This window comes from Ranitomeya variabilis, chromosome 4 (genome assembly GCF_051348905.1).
Source record: "Ranitomeya variabilis isolate aRanVar5 chromosome 4, aRanVar5.hap1, whole genome shotgun sequence".
Taxonomy (NCBI): domain Eukaryota; kingdom Metazoa; phylum Chordata; class Amphibia; order Anura; family Dendrobatidae; genus Ranitomeya; species Ranitomeya variabilis.
The window spans coordinates 43,594,832-43,622,053 of record NC_135235.1 but is presented as its reverse complement, the minus strand read 5'-3'; the positions used below and the strand labels follow the sequence as shown (position 1 = coordinate 43,622,053).

At 40.3% G+C, this 27,222-nt stretch overlaps 1 protein-coding gene across 34 annotated transcripts in view; it reads left to right on the top strand.

The window, feature by feature from the left end:
* The window catches only part of EBF3 (EBF transcription factor 3), a 192,478-nt gene that overhangs the window by 102,441 nt on the left and 62,815 nt on the right, over positions 1-27,222 (top strand). For all 34 annotated transcript variants that reach the window (XM_077258403.1, XM_077258414.1, XM_077258394.1 and 31 more), the window contains exon 7: positions 19,739-19,820. In XM_077258403.1, the coding sequence (XP_077114518.1) occupies positions 19,739-19,820 (82 nt within the window). The remainder of the gene's footprint in view (positions 1-19,738; positions 19,821-27,222) is intronic.

Genomic DNA, 27,222 nt, shown 5'->3' with positions numbered 1-27,222 from the left:
GGAAAAAAGAACGAGAAAAACCTTTTCCAAAAAGCAATTTATTCCATTTTTTTTTTCTTGTGACATTTTATTAATGCTAATAAAAGTTTTGAAATTTTTGTTATTTTTTTCCCCACCGGATTTTAATTTACTGTTGTAGTTTTCCATACGTGAGAAAAAGAAGTTTATTGCAAGTTTAACACCTCGCTCTGGTTCTAGGCTGAGAGAAAGGATTAATTTATAGTCATTGGCTCATCATCAGCAAAAGTGGGGGAAGCAGAGAGGAGAAGTCCGCGCTGTATTAAGTCATGGAGAGACGGGACGTACGTTTTTCTTGTATTTGTTGACATTCGGGAGTAATGAAGTTAAAGCTTTGCACACATGTGCCCCTCTCATTAAGCTGCATTACCTGCATTACAACTAATAATTGCCACTGAGAGCCGTGTTCACATTAATCATTTATAATGTTTTAGTAAGTTTTTAATCAGAATCTAAAAGGATTCAGAGCCTGTCCGAGACACGTTAGAAGCATTAATGCCTTGCAAGTTCACGACAGCCGCTTCGGACAGACCATGGCTACCTGAGTTTTGATTAGGAAGAATTTTTTTTTTGTTCAATGCTTAGAAACATAAAACTAAGATATTTTCAGATAAAAGTATATATTATGGAGGAAATTATATAAAATATAAATCATGGGCATGTGTAATATAAAAGCCACCGTGGATCTGCTATGGGGCCAAGTGAGCAGAAGAGACATGGAGGCAAGGGATGGACTTATATTCCAAAGTACGGAACTGTTTTAGATCGTATGGATAAGATATTGTAAAGAATAAGTAACATAAATCAAATGTTTCATGGAAATAGGGGCCAGATCAACCTCAGTCCATTGGTAAGGTGATGCTCAGGTTGACTGCATGCTCAAGGTTTCTATCCTCTACAGATATAAGCTTGTGCACACTGATGGATCCTATGGTGGGCTTGTCCACCATAGGGAAAGGTTGACAGCAGCTGTGTGTAAGCACATAGACAAGAGAGAATACAAGCACAGTTAATGCCTAATAGTGTAGATGCAAACAAACACCGCCATATGCTGGTCAAAGACTATAGAGAAAGTGAAAGCAAAAAAGAATCGCAGTAGTAGGAACCTAAGGGTGAGGTGCATGTTCCCTTAGGGGAAGAGATTGGAGAATCCACCAGGTCAGGTGATAGCTGTGGTGCAGTTAGTAATTATAAAAGGCCCAGGAGGACAGTGAAGGGTAGGAGTTGGCGCCTGAACCTATTGCAGGACAGACATGCACAACGGTGAACTGGCTTATAGCCGTGATTATGAGAGATCAGATGCAAGTGAAGAGCTGACCTGAGTAGTCAGATGATAGTGAAGAGATGACAAATCAGATTTCTGAGATCTGAGCCGAGTGGGTTGAGCCAAGGCCAGAGATGAGAAACCAGATTCAGGAGATCTGAGCAGAGTGGGCCAAGCCGACACCAGAGGCAAGAGATCAGATCCTGAAGATTGAAGCTGAGTGGGCCTGGCTGAGGTCAGAGATGAGAGACCAGATATGGGAAATCCGAGTTGAGTGAGCCAAGCCAGGGCTGAAAGGGAGACCCAGCCACAGAGGAGGGACTTCATGTGAGCCGCTACTTTCAGCATAGATGTACAATACAGAGTGGGGACCGGGGGACGTGCTTCTGGGAACGAAGGCGGCCAGTGAGACGATCATACTGTATACCAAGTAACTCACCTATGTGGGACTTGTGGCCTAGTAGGTAGTATTGTTGACCCCATTTGGGCCCGTGTGACCATTTGAGGTGGCTAGACTAAAGACAACAATGACGGGCCTAGTGGTGAGAGTGACGCACAGACAGTAGGTTGTGGCCTTGGGACTAGACAAGACTAATGATAACAGTCTCTTAACTGCAAACATTAATAACAGTATATATATATATATATATATATATATATATATATATATATATATATATATATTGCTGTATAGATATCATGTTTAATTGTATTACTGTGTTCTGATATGTGCCATATTTTACTGTACTGTTATTGTTCACTTTTAACCTTGATACCATGCCTATATATTTATTGTGTTAGCTAAATAAATAGTTATTTGTTAAGTACCACAATCTCCTCATTGTCTGCATTGTTGCATCCTTGTTCTTCAGTCCATTGCTAAGGAGATGATCAGGTTGGCCACATAGCCTTTTTCCAAGCCCAAGTCTTCTTTCCTCTACAGATATGTCAAAGCTTGTGTCCACTGGTGGATCCTATGGTTGGCTTGTCCACCATAAGGAAATGTTGACAGCAGCCATGGAAGAAGGGAGTGTAGAAAGGGGGAGAGAAAAAGAAGTGGAAGAAAGGAGGGGGATAAAGTGATAAGGGGTCCGTAGTGAGCCAGTATGTGGCTGGAGATCTGCGGAGGGCAATGGGTTGTAAAGCTGTTGACCAAAAGTTCACTTTTACTTCTCCTTACACACATGACTGCTCAGCCATGTCCCCAAAAGGGCAAGAAGAGTAAGCCACAGCCTAAAAACAACCCCAAAAACAAAAGGATTGGGCACATTGAAATCCAATTGCTCAATCCTTCTCTTCCCTGATTTTGGCCATTAGAAAGGTTTGAAAAATCCTCTTCTAAGCATTAGAGGGTCATCTGGTTCTGTCTGCAGAAATCATCTGTGCACCGCCATCTTTAGACACTGGTTTGTCCCGTTGGCATAGACTGGGGGAACCCACCTGGTGCAAGACTTCTCCTAGTGGCAAAGTAAAATTTTGACCATGAATTTTGCAAATATAGTTATAGCAGTAACCACATTATCCTCCAAGCCTGGTGGTGGGTCATGTATTTTTTTACTCCTCTTTGCTTAGCAGTCTACATATAATCTCCCTAATCTCTCCATATCCTATAAAAAGGGAATAAAACACCTCTCCTTCTCCCCTGGAGCTGGCAACAAGTTACTAGGGCGGCATTTGATGTGAGGCAAGTGATGCTGGCATTTTTCTTAAAGAAGGAACTCCGTGATCAGAGCTGGCAAATAGAGCAGAGTCCAGAGGGAGTGAGAAAGAGGTTTTAATGAGCCCACAGTGAAAGACAAAATACAGACTGATTGACAGGGCGAGTGATCTGCTGGGGAAATAATGTCAGTTCTGCACTACCCATTAGAAATCAAGAAATAGGTAAAGAGGGAATGGGCGTTAGGGGGGAGGAAGGAAAATATTGGCCCTTGAAAGAGGAGCCCTTGTGTAAATATTGTGCACTTCACGTTGCTTTTTCTCATGTGCAGTTGACTTCGTTTTAAGAGATAACCTTATCAAAAGCATCCAGGAAAGGATACTGAGAACACTAGCAAGAAATTGGCAGATAAAAGCCAGGAATGGCTGGAGCTTCTTTGCCATTTTTTAAACTAATTTTTTATTTTTAAACTTCCTTCTTGAAAAGTTGGGTGGCTTTGATGTTCGTAGACGCAGCAAATTTTTTTGCCACTTTTTACAAAATTTGCCGTGCCATTACTGAGCCAATTTGCCTTTTCGAGACTCTAGTAAAGCTGTACGACATTCTTTTCTTATCAGCTGGTCAAATTTTGGATAATTAGCACAATGCACAAATGGAGACTCATGCAGATATACTGTATATTGACCCCCTTCTGCGTGCAAGAAATAGCATCTATAGAACCAGGTCAAAAAAGTTATTAAATCCCATCAGATTTCTTCTGCGTCGTTGTAATGAGAATCATTGCAAAAGTACAAGATCATGGTATCTATAAATGCCCCTTGACAGCAGCTGCGGAAACAGTGATGAAAGGAGAAGGTGGGGGAAGAGAAAAAGAAGTGGAAGAGAGGAAGGGGGGGGTAAAGTGATAACGGGGCCGGTAGTGGACCACTACGTGGTTGGAGATGGGCGGCGGGCGAGGGGTTAATTTTCTAAACCTAATAATGTTCAATAGTGAGGTATTTGTCAGGAGATAAAGAAGTGATAGAATCTGGGAAGTAGGTCCCTTGGCGATTGTAGTACAAATATTGTTAATGCGGTGTGGTTACTACAGCGGAGGAAAGTAAAATAGCTTCAGTCCTTCGGAGACGAAATCCGCTACAGTAGAGCAGGAACCATAGACAAAGGCCAGTAATTGTTGAACTGCAAGTCAAACCATGTATATTTCCAAATCCTCTTCCATCCGCATTTACATGCTGGTTATGATGAATACCGCTGGGACGGGCACATTTTAAATCCTGTTATTTTACGGTGGAGGATCGTGAAACGCGTGGTGTTTTCGTCTTCTATTCTTTTTATACATATTCCTTTTTTCTTTCGGGCTTTTGTAACACGAGAGACGGAGAGAAAGTGCTTACAAAGGACATCTGGTTACAGCTGTAAAATTCGATCCCCTTACACCACGCACTTTCCAAGATGACGTCATGCATGTGTTACCGGTATATGAGATCCATAACTCGAAACGGACAAGAATTTAATAAGTCTGGTGTTAAAGCAATTTGTCATGGTATATTTGAAGAATAAATCAGACTAATGGAGGAGATCGTACCCCCACCACCACCATCACCACCACGACCAGCACCACCACCAGTGCCAACATACAGCATTATAGCACGTGAACCCAGTAATCGCTAATGGCAGACATAAGAAAAAAAAAAGGGTCTGACATTAAGACCCTAGCATTTTGGGAATCCAATATGTATTGACCTGTGTACAATCTTAGTGCTGAGATCTGGTGTCAGCAGTATGTAGTCTTGTATAGGAACTGCTCATTACAGGTTTTCTGTGGAAAGCGCATTGTCTCTGAAGCTCCAGGACCTGATCAGCTAGAATTGCTCAGTAATCAATACTCGGAGCGACTGATGGCCTGACTCACACACACAACACAGCTGTGGCCACTGCTCTCAATGACTTCCCAGTAATTAGGAGAGACTGCTTGGAAGCTGTTGAGAGTGCTCACTCTCTCCTCAATCACTGCAAAATGCAATAAAGACTTCAATTAACCCTCTCATTGCAAGAAAAAAAAAATTACATTGCATTCTCAATTTAGTCCAAAATGCATAAGGATTACTTATCCCATTGGAATGTGATTTTTTTTTTTAAACAGCGCCACTTTCATGCACAGGCTGTGCCTGGTATTGCAGCTGAGTCCCATTCTCTATAGAAAAAAGATATTATTATAGTTACAAGCTAAATAGTGCTGCGGAATATGCTGACGCTATATGAATAAAATTATTATTATTATTAGGTTATAACTACTAACCTACTTAGGGACACTATTCAGATAACCTATATGATAGAGAATGGCAAAAAAACTGCTTTGGTGTTGTGTGAAGGAGAAATACTGGATATTTGGATATTGAACTGGAACGACGCGTTTTGATCCCATACGCCTCAAGTTTAATGAATGGGACTTAGTCGCAACGCAAAATAAAAGCAATAGGTAAAAATGGTGCAGTTTTGGAAAGATCCCTCTAAATGACTTTTTTTTTTAATCTATTAGCAAAGTGTTAGTTTATCATCAGTAATTGCTCCAATTTTACATAGGATGATACTGCTCTTACCTAAAAACCTTATTGCTACCAGTTCTATTGTAATAGTAATCACCTGGCTGTTATCTGAGCAGTCGTGTGATATTTTATGGATCATTCCACCGCTGAGCTTACATATACATAGCTCTCCCCTTAGGTCATAGTACAGACTACTAATAATAAGTGGACTCTTATCTCTTAATATCATTGTTATGTACAACGCTCACCATGTCCAGTACTTAAAAGGCTCGGCCGGTTGTGATGATCACATAGGGATAAACCACCAGGGATTATTTGTATAGTTAGGTTGGCGGCTTCTATATTGTTCCATACATAGCTTCTGCAGTAGGACACTGATGTATTTACTATGGTGCTTAGATATATTGTGTCATTGGTAGAAGATTCAAACATTTAGAGGAGGTTTATGGTAATGTAGCATATTGTTATAGAGAAAGTACCTCTTAAAGGGAACCTGCCTTTTATCTGATCTGATGGTACCATGTTATAGGGCGTGAAAAGCCGAACAGATTGATATATAAGTTCATGGAAAACAATTCAGCCTAACTTGGTCAAATAAGCATTTTATGCCAATAAGTCCAGTGGGAGGTTCTAACTACTGAGTAGGACCGCCCACTGGACTCAGGAATTCAAATGAATAAATAACAAGTTATACTGAATCAATTCCCACAAACGTATATATCAATCTGCTCAGCTGCTCCTGCTCTATACTATGCTGCCCATAGAAAGAACGATGTATGTACAATGGGACATGGTCCCTTACGTGAATACAGTATGTGAATAGCCATAAATTGTTCTTACAGATGGGAGGTCAATAGAAGATTCCAATACAAAGTTGCCTTTCAACCCTTAAGGAATATTTTAAGATCTAGTCATCGGACGGCTGATAGATGTAATAGGTGGCGCCCATTTTTCAAAGGCCCGTGTCCCACCTTACATTTGGGTGTGTGTTTGGAATGTGCATACAACAGATATAGATAATCATTTAATTATATAAGTATATTAGTTACCAAGATTTTTAGAGAAAAATTCTATTATATGAGTGCCCTAAAGATTGGATGGGAAATCTCCAATTTAGAATTTGGTTGTACGGGCAACAACTCGTCTTCTTTGTCTTGGCCACTATGCTTTGGGTATGTCATGGATGGCGCCCATTTGGGAGTGTTGGCTGTTTTTATGGTTTTTAGAATGTGCATTTAATAGATATATATAATTATATGAGTATATTAGTTTTCAAACTTTTTAAAAGTTATAGAAATGCCCTAAAGTTTGGATAGAAAGCACCAATATAGTATTTGGTTGTACGGGAAACAACTCCTCTTCTTTGCCTTGGCCTTGAAGCTTTGGGTATGACATGGGTGGTGCCCATTTTTCAAAGGACCATGTCCCACCTAACATTTAAGTGTGTAGGGTATCCTAATTGCATACAACATATAAATATTAATTTCAAAACTTTTTTAGAGAACAATTATATAACTGCCCGAAAGTTTGGATGAAAAACTCCAACATAGTATTTGGTTGTACGGTCAACACCTCCTTGTCTTTATCTTGGCCTTGAAGCTTTGGATATGTCATGGAATTATTATTATTATTTATTGTTATAGCGCCATTTATTCCATGGCGCTTTACATGTGAGGAGGGGTATACATAATAAAAACAAGTACAATAATCTTAAACAATACAAGTCATAACTGGTACAGGAGGAGAGAGGACTCTGCCCGCGAAGGCTCACAATCTACAAGGGATGGGTGAGAATACAGTAGGTGAGGATAGAGCTGGTCGTGCAGTGGTTTGGTCGATCGGTGGTTACTGCAGGTTGTAGGCTTGTCGGAAGAGGTGGGTCTTCAGGTTCTTTTTGAAGGTTTCGATGGTAGGCGAGAGTCTGATGTGTTGTGGTAGAGGGTTCCAGAGTAGGGGTGATACGCGAGAGAAATCTTGTATACGATTGTGGGAAGAGGAGATAAGAGGGGAGTAGAGAATGAGATCTTGTGAGGATCGGAGGTTGCGTGTAGGAAAGTACCAGGAGATGAGGTCACAGATGTATGGAGGAGACAGGGTGTGGATGGCTTTGTACGTCATGGTTAGGGTTTTGTACTGGAGTCTCTGGGTAATGGGGAGCCAGTGAAGGGATTGACAGAGAGGCCGGGGAATAGCGGGGGGGGGCAGGTGGATTAGTCGGGCAGCAGAGTTTAGAATAGATTGGAGGGGTGCAAGAGTGTTAGAGGGGAGGCCGCAGAGCAGGAGGTTGCAGTAGTCAAGGCGAGAGATTATGAGGGCATGGACTAGGGTTTTTGCACATTCTTGGTTGAGGAATGTACGGATTCATGAAATATTTTTTAGTTGAAGTCGGCAGGAAGTGGAAAGGGCTTGGATATGTGGTTTGAAGGAGAGATCAGCATCAAGGATTACCCCGAGAGCTTGTGGGACTGGGGAGATTGGGCAGCCATTTACTGTAATGAATAGGTTCGTTGGGGGGGGTCGCGTGAGATGGGGGAAAGATGATGAATTCTGTTTTGTCCATGTTAAGTTTCAGAAATCTAGCGGAGAAGAAGGATGAAATAGCGGATAGACATTGAGGGATTCTGGTTAGTAGGGAGGTGATATCTGGTCCATAGATGTAAATCTGTGTGTCATCAGCATAGAGGTGATACTGACAACTGTGAGATTCTATGAGCTGTCCCAGGCCAAAGGTGTAAATGGAGAAGAGCAGGGGCACTAGAACTGAACCTTGTGGGACTCCGACAGATAGGGGGCGAGGTGAGGAGGTGGTGTGTGAGTGAGAGAGCTGAATGACCGGTCTGTTAGGTATGATGAGATCCAGGATAGGACCAAGTCTGTGATGCCAAGGGATGAGAGGGTCTGTAATAATAGGGAATGGTCCACTGTGTCAAAGGCAGCCGACAGGTCGAGGAGTTGGAGGACAGAGTAATGTTGCTTGCTCTTGGCAGTTAAGAGGTCATTGGTGACCTTAGGGCAGTTTCAGTGGAATGGTGTGACCGGAAGCCAGATTGTCAGCGGTCAAAGAGGGAGCAAGAAGAGAGGTGGGAGGACAGTTCAAGGTAGACATGTTGTTTCAGTAGTTTGGAGGCATAAGGGAGAAGTGATATAGGGTGATAGCTAGATACAGAGGATGGGCCAAGAGAAGGCTTTTTGAGGATAGGTGTGATGGAGGCATGTTTAAAGCTTGAGGGGAAAACACCAGTTGTTAGTGATAGGTTGAAGAGATGGGTTAGGGTTGGGATGAAGACTGTGGTGAGGTTTGGGATAAAGTGGGATGGGAGCGGGTCAAGTGCACAGGTGGTGAGATGCGATCTTGAGAGTAGAGTGGAGAGTTGATCTTCTGTAATGGTGGAGAAGTTGGTTTTGGAGGTGGAGGGCTGGGAAGTCAGGAGGAAGGGCTCTGGGGGTTGTTGACCAAAACTGTCTCTGATGCTATCAATCTTCTGCTTGAAAAATGAGGCAAAGTCTTCAGCTGAGAATGGAATGGCGCCCGTTTATCAAAGGACCATGTCTCACCTAATATTTGAGTGTGTTGGGTATCTTTATGGTCTTTTGAATGTGCATACGATATATATATATATATATATATATATATATATATATATATAAAATTATATAAATATATTAATTTCAAAACTTAGAGAAAAGTTATAGAAATGCCCTAAAATTTGGTTGGAAAACTGCAACACAGTATTTGGTTGTACGGACAACTACTCCTCCTCTTTGTAGTGTCCTCAAAGCTCTGGCCTCCCCTTAGGGTACTGTCACACAGTGGCACTTTGGTCGCTACGACGGTACGATCCGTGACGTTCTAGCGATATCCATACGATATCGCAGTGTCTGACACGCAGCAGCGATCAGGGATCCTGCTGAGAATCGTACGTCGTAGCAGATCGTTTGGAACTTTCTTTCGTCGCTGGATCTCCTGCTGTCATCGCTGGATCGTTGTGTGTGACAGCGATCCAGCGATGCGTTCGCTTGTAACCAGGGTAAACATCGGGTTACTAAGTGCAGGGCCGCGCTTAGTAACCCGATGTTTACCGTGGTTACCAGCGTAAAAGTAAAAAAAACCAAACAGTACATACTTACATTCCGGTGTCTGTCCCCCGGCGTTCTGCTTCTCTGCACTGTGAGCGCCGGCCGGCCGGAAAGCACAGCGGTGACGTCACCGCTGTGCTTTCCGGCTGGCACAGACACTGTGGAGAGAAGCAGAACGCCGGGGGACAGACACCGGAATGTAAGTATGTACTGTTTGTTTTTTTTTACTTTTACGCTGGTAACCACGGTAAACATCGGGTTACTAAGCGCGGCCCTGCGCTTAGTAACCCGATGTTTACCCTGGTTACCTGGGGCCTTCGGCATCTTTGGTCGCTGGAGAGCTGACTGTGTGACAGCTCCCCAGCGACCACACAACCACTTACCAACGATCACGGCCAGGTCGTATCGCTGGTCGTGATCGTTGGTAAATCGTTATGTGAGATGGTACCCTTAGTCCAGAACTAATAAAACAATCCCCATTGGCGCCCTTCTTCCACTTTGCTGAACATCTAAAGACACCGATTATTTCTCCTTGGACCAGAGGAGGGGGAAAACAAAAATCATTATTCCCTGATTAGTGGCTAAGCTTAGATGAGAATAAGCGGTAAAGCAGTGAGGATGACTTGTATTAATTGCCCAACGCTTGCTTCCCAGATAATTCTATCAGCAAAGTTGGCCACTTGGTAAACTTGCAGACTTTGATAAAGAGCTGATAAGACCTTTTGTTACATAAAAACATGAGGGACCGAAGCTGTGTCAAGTAAAATGCATCTCATCAGCTTTTTCTCTGACATCCCAAATTCATTCCTTATGTAATTGATAATGGCCTTAGCCAATTATTTCACACATTACAATACACAGAGGTCCCTTTTACAGGTTTTGCAGCGCTGTAATTAGCTATGCTAATATCTCCTTTATTGGTCTTAATATTGCTCAACACCTTTTGCCATCCTGGAACCCACAAGAGCCCCATGGCCTGTCAGGATGGCTGATTATTGAGAAGGATAGCTTTAATCAAACATAATTGCAGTTAATTTTTTCTCTCCTGCTCTCTGTTGCCAGCATCTAATGCCACGGACTCCTTGATATTCCATTAAATTACAATTAAACAGCCTCCTTTGTTTCTGATTGTCCTAAACAACACCACAAACTTCTGTAGCCGTTTAGAAGAGAGCTGATCGGTCGTAATTGCTTCCCAGCTCACAAAGGGCCAATTTACACAATACCCATGTAGAATTTAAACAGCTCATAATCTAATGGATATTACACGGGAGCCTAACACTACAATTAAAATGATTTTCATCAGATAGGGAAGCTTTGGATAATCAGCTTCATAAAAGTAAATATAAATGAACTAATTCATGGCTTAAATATACAGACCCCGATCGGACTCCGAAATGACTCTGGGTGGCCTAAAGCCACCTAAGTGCCACGGCATCTGGGTTATGTTCACAGGCCACATTGCCCTGCAGATGGAGTAGACTTTCTTGTAACATTACATGCATTAGATTTAATTATCACCTGGGAAATTAGTTGGGAAAGAAAGGGGGTAAATATAGGGGGTGCAAAAATTGCCATAGTACCTAGAACTTTCAGTCTCAAGGGGCATCATAGGGCCGTACTATAAGTGATGCTTCGTTTCTGAGGTGCCCCCTTGCAGATTTTGCTTTGGAAACCATAAAATTCATGTTATTCCCTTGAAATAGAATTACAATAAAGTCTGCTCCAACTCTATCTATACATAGAGCATGACTATAATTGGAAACCAAATTACTGTATATAGTTGAGAGACCTGAGTGAAGACTCTTCGTGTTTCTTCTTTCTGCTTACAGATAGATTGGCCTCCATATAGATTAGGTAGCAGTCGGACAGACGATAGTTCAGCAGAAAGATATTTCCTCTTGACTCACACATGCACAGGAATGATCACTCCTGTGTTCTCTATGAGAGCCACTGCCAATCTTTTCTGGCAGTAACTCTTGTCCTGGAAAACAAATGGATCAGCTGTTGAAAATCCAATAGGTCAGATCTTTCTCTCCTCCGACATCATCTGTCCGGAGAGTCAGGAGGCCTCCATACATACTAGACTGTCAGTCAATACCTCTGATATATTAACGGGTTTGGGTGACTTGGGTTTAGACTTCTAAGAGGGAAGTAATTGATGTATCCAATTGCCCATTTTCTCTTCTCTTTTTCATAATGATGCTGTGTCTGTGGGAATTGGAGTCATTTGCAACACTTATTAAAGGGATGGGGTAAACTTGAGTTCAGGAGTCCCTTTCCTACATGTCTTGTTGCAGTTGCTGGTGCTCTTGCATTAGTCTCCATGTTGTATACGCTACTTACAGTCAGCTGGAAAGAGAATTGATAAATCACAAGCCCTTCTTTCTAGACAATGTGACAATGTTTCCATTTCTTACTACATAGTTTCCCAGCAATGTACTTATTAGAAACAAATGCAGCAGCTTCTGGTACAAGATACATTCACTGATTATTAAATGCAGCCCTCGCTCGTTTTCATAAACATGGCTGTGAGGCAGAGGTGCGTTCTCTTAGGGAATTAAAAAGACACATGCCCCAACTTGCCATTTTATTATTAGTGGCATCTGCTTCTCCATCAATTACATGCTTCATACAGTCTGGTAAGGGGAGCAATCTCTACATGTAAACAAAGGGCCGCGGTCTGGGAGGGAGAGGTGAGCTGAGGGCTGCGCCGCGCCAAGGTGTTTGGTGGTATGGAGCCGAAAATGAAGATTCTAAGGCTCAGATGGCAGGAAATAAAAAAGGAAAATGGATAGCAAAGAAAAAGATTGAGGTTTTAGGATTATTTGTTCCTATATTAGGTAGATAGATAGATAGATAGATAGATAGATAGATAGATAGATAGATAGATAGATAGATAGATAGATAGATAGATAGAGATTTAGATATGTAAATGATTTCACATATAAACATGTATAGATATACACATTCATAAACATAGAGCACCGTATAGATACAGACATAAGGAGGCACTGGTGGACTCAGACAGAAGAGTCCCACTGTGAAAGAACAGTATATGGGGCCTTTGGAGTCCAATAACTCATCATAAGGCACAATTCCAACAGTTTTGGAGGTGATGGTGGCCCCATTACCTTTTGGGCCTTTGTGCGGCTGCGTCAGTTGCACCAATGGTATGTTCGCCCCTGCATGTATGAACACGCAGAAAGATATAAAAATATACCTGCACATATACATATATATTAATAGATGCATACACATACATGGACACAGTATATAAAACATGTACACATAAACATAGACACAAATATACTGTGAACACAGACTAAATATGTGCACACATACTGTACACACACACTGTACAAACCCTGAACACACACATACTGTACACCCACTGTACACACATACTGTACATATATATATAGACACACATACTGTACACCCACTGTACACACATACTACACACATGCTGTACACACACACTGTACACACATACTGCACACAAAATCTACACACATACTGTACGCACACTGTACACACATACTGTACACCCACTGTACACACACATACTGTACATATATATATAGACACACATACTGTACACCCACTGTACACACATACTACACACATGCTGTACACACACACTGTACACACATACTGTACACACATACTGTAAACACACATACTGTACATATATAGACACATACTTTACACAGATACTGTACACACATATACTGCACACATATACAGACACACACATACTGTACACATGCTGCACACACACATATACTGTACATATATATAGACACACATACTGTACACAGATACTGTACACACACATACTGTACATATATAGACACACACATACTGTACATATATATATAGACACACACATACTGTACACACACATACTGTACATATATATATATATAGACACACATACTGTACACATGTTGCACACACACATATACTGTACATATATAGACACACATACTGTACACACACTGTACACACACTGTACATATATATAGACACACACATACTGTACATATATATAGACACACACATACTGTACACACATACTGTACATACAGTATATATAGTCACACACATACTGTACACATGCTGCACACACACATATACTGTACATATATAGACACACATACTGTACACACACTGTACACACATACTGTACATATATATAGACACACACATACTGTACACACACATACTGTACATACAGTATATATAGTCACACACATACTGTACACATACAGTACACACACTGTACATATATAGATACACACATACTGTACATATAAACACACATACTGTACACACATATACTGTACATACAGTATATATAGTCACACACATACTGTACACATACAGTACACACACTGTACATATATAGATACACACATACTGTACATATAAACACACACACTGTACACACATATACTCTGTACATATATAGACACCCACATACTGTACACATGCTGCACGCACACATACTGTACATATATATAGACACATACATACTGTACATATATATATAGACACACATACTGTACACATGCTGCACGCACACATACTGTACATATATATAGACACATACATACTGTACATATATATATATAGACACACACATACTGTACACATGCTGCACACACATACTGTACATATATATAGACACACATACACATATATATGCACATGTGGAGACAGATAAGTATTAACCCTTGCACACCTGCACACGGAGAGCCACACTTATATATACACACATATACACGGCCCGTTGTGGTGAACTTTGTATCGTTCTCTTCTGAAGCCTCTTCTTTGCGTTCACACTTGGTCATAGACTCACCATTCAGGGTCTAGAGATGCCACAAATCAGGGCCGTATTTCAAGCCTGATTTATTCTTCCTACTGTGAAAGATTATGACTCTTTGGGGAAATATATCCAGGGTCAGGGAATTAGTGTACATAATGGTCATTGTGATAATGGGCCAACAGATGCAGCTGCAAACACACTGTACGCAATTACGGGAATGCACTAATGACAGGTTAGCATTTGTATCGCCCTCACCTCCACCCAGTCACCAATCCATGTTTAGGACTAATATAGAGTTTATTGGTGTTAGAGCCAAAGATTTTCTGACACGAGTTTTTTTTCTTTTTTTTTTTTCTTTTTTCCTTTCCTGCTCATAACAAGAGCATTAAATCCTTTGTGTACCGGGGTCTGGGAAAGAGATATGTAAAGGCGGTTGTCAGATATTTTCTAAGAAAAAGCCAATTAAAGGGTAATAGAGCAAAGGATGAGAATTACCATTTGACTTGAAAGAGTGAATCTATTCGACTCCTGTCTCATGCTCCAACAATGGAATTACCACTCAATGAATAAGCATGTCTTAAGCAGGTCTTACAATTAACTATTCCATTGCCAGAGGGTCTTATTGTGACTAAATAAAGTAGCTCGCTGCCATATCACAGGTCAGAACACATGACAGAACAGCAAATTAACAAAAGAACTTAGGTCCCGTAAGCAAATAAGTCTTATAACAATGGACTGATCCGACCACCTGGTGCCGTACGGTAAGATCAACCTTCACATAAAGGAGCGGATGCTGACATGTGTGATATTTGACTAATTAATACCCCTACGTTAATTTTTATCTAGTAAATGGTTTTATCTAGTAATGTCTATGAAAAGTAGTAACTAGTAATGCCTAGGCAAAAGTAATATGTAGTTAAGCCATGTCCTAAGTCAAGTATTACCTAGTAAGACCTAGGACCAAGTAGTATCCAGTAATACCTAGGCCGAAGTGGTATCTATAATGTCCAGGCTCAAGTAGTATCGTAATTAATAATGCCTAGGCATAAGGAGTATCTAGTGATATCCTAGCCCAAGCAATATCTAGCAGTGCCTAAGCTCAAGTAGTAATTAGTAATGACTAGGCCAAAGTGGTATCTAGTGGTACCCTCGGCCCAGTAATATCTAGTAATGCTGAGGTTTAAGTAGCAATTAGTAATGCCTAAGTAGTATCTAGTAATACCAAGGCCCAAGTAATATCTAGTAATGCCTAGACTCAAGTAGTAATTAGTAATGCCTAGACCTAAGTAGTATATAATGATACCGAGGTCCAAGTAATATCTAGTAATGCCTAGGCCTAAGTAGTATATAATGATACTGAAGCCCAAGTAATATCTAGTAATGCCTAGACTCAAGTAGTAATTAGTAATGCCTAGGCCTAGGTAATATATAATGATACTGAGGTCCAAGTAATATCTAGTAATGCCTAGACTCAAGTAGTAATTAGTAATGCCTAGACCTAAGTAGTATATAATGATACCGAGTTCCAAGTAATATGTAGTAAAGTAATGCCTAGGCTCAAGTAGTAATTAGCAACATCTAGGCTAAAGTTCTATCCAGTGATACCCAGGCTCAAATAATATCTAGCAATGACTATGCCTAATAACATCTAACAATGACTATGCCTAATAACATCTAGAGATACCAAGGCCCTAACAATACACAAAACAACAAGCATTCGTTTGCATCCTAATGACCAATGCCTAGGCCTAAGTTCTATTTAGTGATACCCAGGCTCAAGTAATATCTACTAATGCCTAGGCCCAAGTAATTTCTAGTAAGACCTTGGCCTAAGTAATGTGTAGTGATAACCAGGCTCAAGTAATATCTAGCAATGCCTAGGCCTAAGTAGTATCTGATGATATTGAAGACCAAGTAATATGTAGCAATCAATACCTAGGCTCAAGTAGTAATTAGCAATGCCTAGGCTTAAGTCGTATATAGTGATACCGAAGCCCAAATAATATCTAGTAATGTCTATGCATAACTAGTAATTAGTAATGTCTAGGCCTAAGTTTTATCTAGTGATACCCAGGCTCAAGTAATATCTAGTAATGCCTAGGCCTAAGTAGTAATCAGTGCCTTAGTAGGCACTTAGGACCTTGATATTACTAAGGCCACTAACAATATGTAGCAATGTTTGGGCCGTGCTAAAAGTCGACCACTGAAACAAGTATTGATAAGGATTCATTTGCATCTTAATGGCGAATACCAAGGCCTAAGTTCTATCTAGTGATACTCAGGCTCGAGTAAAGGTACCTTCACACTAAGCGACGCTGCAGCGATACAGACAACGATGCCGATCGCTGCAGCGTCGTTGTTTGGTCACTGGAGAGCTGTCACACAGACCGCTCTCCAGCAACCAACTATGCCGAGGTCCCCGTGTAACCAGGGTAAACATCGGGTTGCTAAGCGCAGGGCCGCGCTTAGTAACCCGATGTTTACCCTGGTTACCAGTGTAAAATGTAAAAAAACAAACACTACATACTCACCTTCGCGTCCCCCGGCGTCCGCTTCCTGCACTGACTGTGAGTGCCGGCCCTAACAGCAGAGCGGTGACGTCACCGCTGTGCTGTGCTTTCACCGCTGTGCTGTGCTTTCACTTTACGGCCGGCGCTCAGTCAGTGCAGGAAGCGGACGCCGGGGGACGCGAAGGTGAGTATGTACTGTTTGTTTTTTTACATTTTACACTGGTAACCAGGGTAAACATCGGGTTACTAAGCGCGGCCCTGCGCTTAGTAACCCGATATTTACCCTGGTTACCATTGTAAAACATCGCTGATATCGTTGCTTTTGCTGTCAAACACAACGATACACGGCGATCTGACAACCAAATAAAGTTCTGAACTTTAACCAATGACCAGCGATATCACAGCAGGATCCTGATCGCTGCTGCCTGTCAAACTCAACGATATCGCTAGCCAGGACGCTGCAACGTCACGGATCGCTAGCGATATCGTTTAGTGTGACGGTACCTTAATACCGAGGGCAAAGTAATATCTAGTAACGCCTAGGCCTAAGTAGTGTGTAGTGATAACCAGGCTCAAGAAACATCTAGTAACGCCTAGGCTCAAGTAGTAATTAGTCATGACTAGGCCTAAGTGGTATCTAGTGGTACCCTCGGATCAGTAATATCTAGTAATGCTGAGGTTCAAGTAGCAATTACTAATGCCTAAGTAGTATCTAGTAATACCAAGGCCCAAGTAATATCTAGTAATGCCTAGACTCCAGGCCTAGGCCTAAGTAGTATCTAACGATACTGAAGACCAAGTAATAATTAGTAATTTTGCCTAGGCCTAATAGTATCTAGTGATACCAAGGCCCTAACAATATCTAGCACTGAAACAAGTATTGATAAGGATTCATTTGCATCCTAATGACTTTCCCTGATTGCAGAAGATCATGGACCTGTTTATGAGATAAGTGGATCTTCACAATAGCTTGTAAACGGTGTATAAACCGATTATAAGAGGGCGAATCATGGCCGCAGGCCTAATGTATGGAGAGGTTCATGTCACTTATAAGTGGTTTAAAATGCTTGCAGATTTTTTTTTTTCCCTTCTAAGAGCCGGTAACATGATTTAATCAGATCGCACCATGGCTTGTTCCTTGCGTAAGGCAGGGGCTTAAGAGCAGACACATTTGCAGATGAACCGCTTTTACTAGCTTCTCGGAGACATGACATTTGTTCAGCAGATTAGCCAGGTTGTAATGTGTGGCATAATTGCACTGTGCGGATGTCCCAGAAGTGAAAACCTAATTGCTTGACAGGACTATAACTTTGAGGCACGTCCTCACCTTGTTAGGTCCTTTTTCTGATGCAGTTCAAATGAAGTCTGGCCGCAGGTGTGCCTAATTTACCTCGCAACAGAACGTGCGCTGTGTAATTGCAGGGTAGTAGTTAGGAGAAATTGGTGGGTGGAATATCAAGTGACTTACTGTACGCTGATGGCATATGGGTGTTTTTGTGCCATTGTTAGGGCAGATGAGCAGAGGTTTGCTTTGAAATATATTATCGGAAAAATGTACAATATGGAAAAACAGATTTTGCTTCATCGACCGTAACAATTCTGCTCTGTACACAACGCAGACACTTTGTAATATTTACATTTTATTAATAATCATGTTTTTATCCATTTGCTATTCTAATCCTTTATCTGGAATTCCCTATCAAAAAATGACTAACGTATTTTCTTTGGAAATTTTTGTGGTCCTGGAAGTGTCGTAATTGCTGAAAAGTTGTGATATTATAAATAATGTATGACTACTTATTTTTTTTTTTGGGGGGGGGGTCTTGGGGGGTTGCCCAGAATGAGAAAAACAAAGACAGTCTTACTTTTGTCCTTTATATTAATAATTTTTATTTCTATAGCGCCTTTTGCTATTTCTGATATTACGATTCTGCTTCATTTATTTTCCGATACCGGACATGGTCATTAGACAAAAAGGGTGCTGTTTTTGTAAAAAAACAAAAAAGGCTGGTCCTCTATTTTTATTACAATGAAATAATTTGATGCCAGCAAAATAAAAAAAAATTGAAGAATTTTGGGAAGAAAAAAGTCATGGTTCTAAGAACTCTTAAAGGAGTCGTCCACTATTTGGTCAATCACTTCTTCAATAGTTAATTCCCCAGTGTTACCAGGGTAAAATAACAGATGTCTCCTGGCGTTGGATCTCCCTTGGCTCATGTGATTGTTATGCCACGTGAGCCCTGCAGTAATCAGTGGTCTCTAATGAATGGATTCGCTTACACTTCCTTCGCATAAACTTTGGACTTACGAAGGAAGTGTGAGACCTGGAGCCCATTGGTGGCCGCTGATTGGTTGCTATACCTTCATGTCATGGCAATATCACGTAATCCCTGACATCCCCGGCTCTGTTATCGATGGAACAGCGCCGGTACAGGAGGCATGTGTTATTTTCATTTTACTCTTGGGAATATACTATTTAAGAAAGGGTTGTCTGAGTAGTGGACAACACCAATACATTGAGTTGGCCAAACCTGATGACTTTGCCAGGACAGACCGAAGACAACCTGACTCTACATTGATAGATGATGTGGGAAGTGACGGGATCAGTTATGTTAAATTTCAATGCCTGATCCTATTTTTCATCGGGGTGATAAGCATTTGTGAATTTGAGGGAATTGGATGAATGGCGGTTGGCTCAATTGGCATTTTACTGACAATGTTTCCATCACTGAAATCTAAATCTCAATTTTATAAAAATTGAACTCTGATCATTATGTTTGACATTTTTGTGTTCTGCGTCACTTAAGGTTTTCCTTCTCTCTCTTTCCTTAGATTCTTCCTAAAGTTTTTCCTCAAGTGTAATCAGAACTGCCTGAAGAATGCAGGGAATCCGAGAGATATGCGACGATTCCAGGTACTCTGATGGAGATGGCCCGTTGCTGTGACATATGACCACTTTCCTGTAGATGTAAACGTGACGGCATTTGACATGTCATGACTGATCTGACCAGTTTGGGCAGGATAGGATGTCAGCCTTTTGACCTATTGGTATAAACCAACAGATTTTTCATTTTCATAGTAAAAAAAAGAATCCAATCTGCCATCTTAAATATTATATTAATGTTTAGTCTTCAAATATAAACATAACTATCCAAAAAAGGTTTCAATTCAGTTGGGTTCTAATTCACTAACTTTATCTCTATTGGCATAAAATGATCCAAAAATTGTCTTGGTTCTCATAATTCGATTAGTTGAAAACTTGGTAATTTCGGCTAACTGGTTGGCTCATTGGTGTTATTGATGAGTCGTCTGATTGATTGATACAATTAGAAATAATATTAGGTGATACCAAGTCCCTAATTTTCTGATGTAGGTAAAAGCTTACCACAAGATTGAAGATGTCCATACACGTTAGATTAATTTTTAGTCCTTACCTGGTGATGTACCTTAGTTGGAACCAGTCAACCATCAACAATGTTTGTGTATATGGAATGTGGGGGTTAAATATGTCTCAAGAGTTCCTGGTGAAGACGACAAAAGAATAGAAGGTCCACTCAAGCAGTGCACCTGTATATTCTTCTCAGAGATCATTAAGATCTTTTAGGAAGATTAAGCTCTGTAGTTCTGAATTAGCGCTCCTTAAATGAAGTTTAAGACAAACCTAAGAGACAAAAAAGGTCTAATGAGAGCAGACAAAGGCCAGTGGAATACTTTGATTGTGATAAGGGAACTGACACCACTGCAGGACCAAAGTATTGTCCATTACCCACTGTTCACAATATACTTAGCTTTCAATCCTATGAATAATACAATTATAGAATTACAGGACCATTGGCTTTAGACCAATGGAATTCGCCCCCAAAATGCATCATTGGTACCTTAATGACCAATTTCATGCCATAAATCTATATACTATGGAGATTCTCTTTCTTCTATTAGACACTTTTACCTGTCTTACAGACAAGCCAATATTCCCTGGGAAAAAAATATGTAAATTATCTCTCTCAGAAAGAAGAAAACCAATAAATGGCAGTAGAGGGACAGGTTTCTTCCTTCTGGATGGGAGCTATTGTGCATTGCTAGGTATAACACATATTCTTGATATGGATTCTATGATACTAAAAATTGACGGAAGAATACCAATAGCTGGCACTAGAAGGACAGCTTTAATCTATCTGGAGGGGAGCTCATTTGCATTTCTAGCAATGTAACTAGTTCTTTATGCAGAACTTTGAGCTTAAAAGTAAAACTACTGGAGGTTTGGAGAAACGGGGGATGAGAAGAAGGGAGAAAACCAATAGGGGCACTAGAGAGACAGTGTACTGCCTTCTGTAAGAGAGGTAATTTGCATTTCAAGCTATGTAACATATTATTGATATGAAACTTGGAACCTGATACTAAAAACTGCTGGACGAGCTGAGAAAAGATGGGAAGAAGGAATAAACCAATAAGTGGCACTTTGTAAACAGTTTTCTTCATTATGGAGGGGAGCTCAGTTAAATTTTACCTATGTAATATATTCCTGAAAAGGAACTTGGAACCTGATACCAAAAACTTCTGTTTGAGCTGAGATTAAAGGAATGGAAGAAGGAAAGAAAACCAACAGGTGGCACCATTAAGACAGTTTTCTTCCTTCTGGAGGAGAGCTAATTTGCATTTTTATCTATGTAACATATACTTGATATGGAACTTGGAACCGAAAAATGAAGAATATTGGAGGTGTGGAAAAAAGAGGACGAGAAGAAGGAATGAAAATAGTCGCCACTAGGGAGACAGCTATCTTCCTTCTGGAGGAGAGCTAATTTTCATTTCTTGCTATGTAAGATATTTTTTATATGGAATTTGGAACTTAAAAGTCAATATTACTGGAGGGGTGGAGAAAAGCGGGACAAGAAGAAGGAAGAAAACTAGTAGGTAGTACTAGGAGGGTAGTTTCCTTCCTTTTGGAGGAGAGCTATTTTGCATTCTCAGCAATATAACATATTCTTGATGTGGGACTCGGAACCTGATACTAAAAACTGCTGGAGGAGCTGAGAAAAGGGGACAGAGCTGGTATTAGGAAACGGATTTCACTTTAGAATTTTCTTTGACACCCCCTTTTCTATTATACGCCATGTAGTTAGTATTAATACGTTTGTAGGCCAATGTAGGTGTAAAAATCTAAAATAACGGACTAACGTACGCCACAGGTTTACCTTTAATATGACATTGAAAAAAATAAATAAATAACAGACAGCGCCCAGAAAAATAGTGTTTACCCATATCGGCGCCTACAATAAATCACATTTATTGTCCACATCATGCATGGAGACATCTGTTTTACGCTTTAGGTTTTATTCCCTGTCCGTATTCATATATCTTACAGTTAGGAGTCGGACTTATTTAAAAAAAAAATTATAGAAAAAAAAAAAAAATCCCATCCTTCACAACACTTCAGCGAGCCTCCATTTCTCATGGTTCTCAGCTTCAAGTGCCACCGGTAATATTGATCCATGGGAGCTGAGCAGAAGGTCAAGCCTGGGATGACTAAAAGTCTCCTCTTTGTCTTCCCGATAACCGCGAGAAGCATCACTCAAGAGATGATTCTGTGGTCAACGCTGGGACTCCTGACCGGTTACTAAATGACAACGCTGGATCTCTCCAGCTCATTTTCCTTACCTTAATTTCCAATTATGCAGCACAATCCTACATTTAGCCTCCGCGAGTCTATAATACCGAGGTACCAACCCCATAGAGTTAATATAGAACAAACGTCTTTTTTTTTCTTCTTCTTCCACTGAACTGTTATTTTCCCTTGGCGACTGACCTATATATAAATTGACACAGCAAAGACAGTCATGTTTTCTCCCCGGCATTTTTTTTTTTCTTTTCTCTTGCCCGTGTGTTTCATACAGTGTGGAGTGGAGGAGGACTGAAACGCGCTGGCACTTTAGTATGGAAAGCAGGCATCCTGTATTTTGTACGGCATGTAATTCACTATAGCAATGCTGAACAGAGTCTCCTGACCTCTCTCAAATCTTCAGCTTGACTTACGATTCTTGTTTTTTAGTTATTTTTTTATTTCCCTTTCGACTTTTAATTAGGTACTTGTTCCAGATAAATTCCTTCCTCGCATAAATAGAACAAAGGCTAAATGGAGAAATAATATAAATGACTTCCAGACTATTTTGCCCTTGTCAAAATGCAATTCACCATGTAGGCTGGTAAAAAAAATGCATATTGCAAGCTGCGGGGGTCGACATGATTGGCCATAGGTGTTGTTCCAGCTCTCAAAATTGTGCCATTCCTTTAATCCAACACCACAGATAATCAGTCCTTCTTGAGTATCAGAAACAAACATTAAGAAAAAAGTTGACCTTAAGGAACTTGTTAAGAATTTCCTTTTACAAAAACAGCGCCACCCCTGTCTACAGGTTGTGTGTGGTATTGCAGCTCTGCCCTATTTCCTTCAGTGGACCTGAGTTGCAATGCAAGGCAAAGCCTGTAATGGTGGCGTTGTTTATGGAAAAAGATAGCCATGCTTTTCTAATTTTGGGCATCCCCTTTAAAGAAGATCTGTCACTTGCCATAAATATTTAATCTTATTTTAATCTGGTCTAAAAGTTGCTGTTCTCCTGAATCTGGAGTCATTTTTCTTTTGTTTCTGCGCCTCTCCATTCCTGAGATACGGCCCTCTTTTATCTGTGTATAAATTGAGTATTTTAGCCAATTGGGGGTGGTCCTTAAGAAGACACCCGAAAATGTCCACACCTACTTGACTTAAAAGACCATATTTATAAATAGGGAAAATGGGGTCATATCTCATGAACGGAAAGGCGTAGGAACAAAAGAAAAACGACGCCTGAATCAGGAGAATGGTGGCCTTTATACTAGGCCAAGATATTACATATTTATGATAAGTAACAGCTCCCCTTTAAGAAAGCTAAAAATGACATATCAATTAAAAATGTGTCATTGTCACATTAGTGGAGTCTTATAATTGGTTATTTATCATTTTTACTAAGTCTTATGCTTCTGGTTCTAAGGGTTCGTCCCCGGGCTTCATTTTCCTGTTCTGAATATTAGTATTTGTGTCCTGTACATGACATATTTGTTGCACTACACTCCCCACCATAGCTCATTACATGAAGTGGTCGGTGCAGCTATATGATAGCACACACTATAAGCGAGTGTACTTTCTTTGTTCCCCGGGTTCACTTACCCAGCAGTTAGTGAGAGAGCATCACATATGGCACACTCACCAGCCCATATGGCTCTTTCCAGCTTCTGTTTCCCAATCGCGACGCATTCTTCAATGACAGCTTTTCTACGGTGTTGATAAATACAGAAAATTAAAGATCTATTAATGAAGAGATTTTCACACAATCTAAGCTATATTTACTTCACACATAATCATAATAGTCTTCTCCCAACATTGCCCCGAGGGTAAAATAATGCCTTGTCCTATCACCAAAATAAATTTTGCAAATTGCACTTGCGATAAAAGCCAATTTTTATGTTGGGTGCTGTATTTGTTGTAAGGTATTTAGACGACCTTTCATAGAAATAATACATTGTTAGAAGGGGCCCGATTTATAACGTTTTTTTCTCCAGAATTCTGGTGTAAAACACTTTTCAAATGTCTCGAAATTTTTGGGCAGCTCAAACGTTTAGCAACTATGGACTTTTTTTTTACGCCTGCCCGTAAGATTCTAAAAAATGTACTCAAATTTAATGGCATAAATTACACGAGAAATATACTCTAGTCTTTGTCCTGGACTTTTTATCCTTAGGATAGGTCATCAGTATATGATTGTGGGGGTGCAACATTCAACACCCCCATTGACTAGCTGTTCCCAGTATTTACTGCAGATACTGGATGAGGAGTTGCAATGTGACGTCAACTGTCTAGTGGCCGATGCCGGATATTGTCCATCCACCCCTATTGATTCAAAACAAAGCCCTTCCTGGCACCACCAGCACCAGGAACAGCCGATCGGTGGGGATACTGGGTGTCACACCCTCACCAATCAGATATCGATGACCTATCCTAAGGATAGGCTATCAATGTAAAAGTCCCGGACAATCATTTTAATGAATCGAGCCCTACATATTGCATACTTTATCAATAAATCAATAGACTATCCATGTAAAAGTTCCCGACAACCATTTTATTGAATCGGTCCCTCTATATTCCATACTTTATCAATAAATCCCATTTAATGAATCGGTCCCTCTATATTCCATACTTTATCATTGAATCCCATTTATTAAAAATGTATGTGCCTCAAAGTTTAATCATTAAAATAAGGAATCGGAAACTAATACAACATTTGGCAATAACTTGCCAATGTAATCTGTAAATCAATGATTAATCTCCTCAGTACCCTGAGCACCAGAGGGTGTTGAAAGACATTTAGAAAGTTTTAGATCTACACATGGAAGGCTTTTTTTTTCAAGCCAAGTCCATTAAAATAATAACATAATGCTTTATATTTTACATTCCAAGAGAAACATTGACATTTTTTTTAATGGACAGGGATATATTCACAAACGTAGTATAAATCAAACAAATCAACCAAAAAAGGTCCATTTTGGCACCTCATTTTAAACATCCTCTAGTGTTATTATATTTTGACTTGGCTGTGAAGGTTTAATTTAGACAATCTGAAACCTGAACTATTGTAATCATTCCAGAGTTCTCATATTAACCTGCACTTGTTGTTATCCGAGACCCCAAAGACCGTCCTGGAATTATGTCAACATGTGGAGCCATCTGCAGACCTACAAGATATGTAATTCCTTGCCTAGTCCCATCCCGGCCATAGAGCCATTTCCAGGATATATTGTTACATGAAGCCGGTCTAGGTGTTATTGGTTAACAAGGTTGTGATGTCGTTCTGCTGTGAAGCAGCTGGAGTATAAGAGGGCCCTATCCATCATTTCTTCTATGGCCGCACTCTGAACCTGAGCAGCAAGAATAGGACCCTTTCAGTCTAATATAAAGAAGGAAATTCCGTTGACATACCAGGGTCAATCACCATCCAAATGAACTTGAGAATGGATACTTTTCATGGGATGAAAACACTTTCGCTATTCATTTTCCATTCAAGCTTTTCATATGCAAAAACATCATTATTGCTTGGCAAATGTAATCATAGAATTGACAGATGTCTTCAGCCTAATAGAAAGGCTTCAGATTCATTTTTGATGGGTAAAATGTTTTGATTTGAAACTTTCCTTTTTTTTTTTTACACATTCACGAGAAGGTTTTTTTCAACATTTCTGCAACTGACGAGAACACACGCATAACACCGACCTCATTAGAAATCATCTGAATACAGAGCGATACTGTTCACTTTAAGAAAATGAAATATGTACTGGGGGGGTTAAAAAAAAATTATTTAGCGGTGTTCATAGCTGATGAAATTGTTGTAGGATTCAAGAGTTTAGCCGTGGCATAGTGTATCGGGCATTTAAAGAGGCACTCCAATGAAATTTTTTGTCCTCTTAATATATTGCAGTCATCATATTATATTGCACTGTGTATTACAATTGCTCATTTTGCCTTTCTACCCAGTAAATTCTTCTCTTTTCCATTAGGTCTATGACATCACGTGTTTAAAAACTGATTAGCTGAATCCTTCTAAGTTCTATGTAGAAGCAGGAAGTCTCTTTTTCCTGCATGAGCCATCACGGCAAAAGTCCCTGGCATGGGGAGGAGGGAGCAGCTGGGTCAGGAGTTGAAGAGGGAGATGACTCATGCAGAGAACAGAGACTTCCTGTTTCTACACAGAGCAGAGAAAAGAAATTTAACTGGGTAGAAAGGCAAAATGAGCAATTGTAAGGACACAGTGCCATTTAATATGATGATTGTAATAAAAAAGATAAAAACTTTGATGGGATTGCTTCTTTAAGTCAAAACTCTGCCCCTTTCTGCCGTCAAATGATCAGTGCTTTCAAGCTCTTCATTTTGATGTAGTGTAGTGAGAGCCCATCCAACACTGCTTACGCAGAGCGCAGCAGGTGAGATGAGTTTTTCATTGGCTTCTGTGCTCCGTATAGGCAGTGACTGAAATGACAAAGCTCAGTCTTCTCGGTCACTTCCCGTGAAGAGCACAACATCCTGTGACAAATTAATCTCAACTGCTACGCTCTACATAGGCAACTATGAGAAGATTGAGATTGGTCATTTTGGTCATTTCGGTCGCTGCCTATATAGAGTGCAGAAGCTAAACTCATCTCGACTGCTGCATTGACCTGGATGACAGAAGATGAACAACTAATAAATGAAGACAATATTGAATCACATGATTCAATACTGTCTTCATTCATAA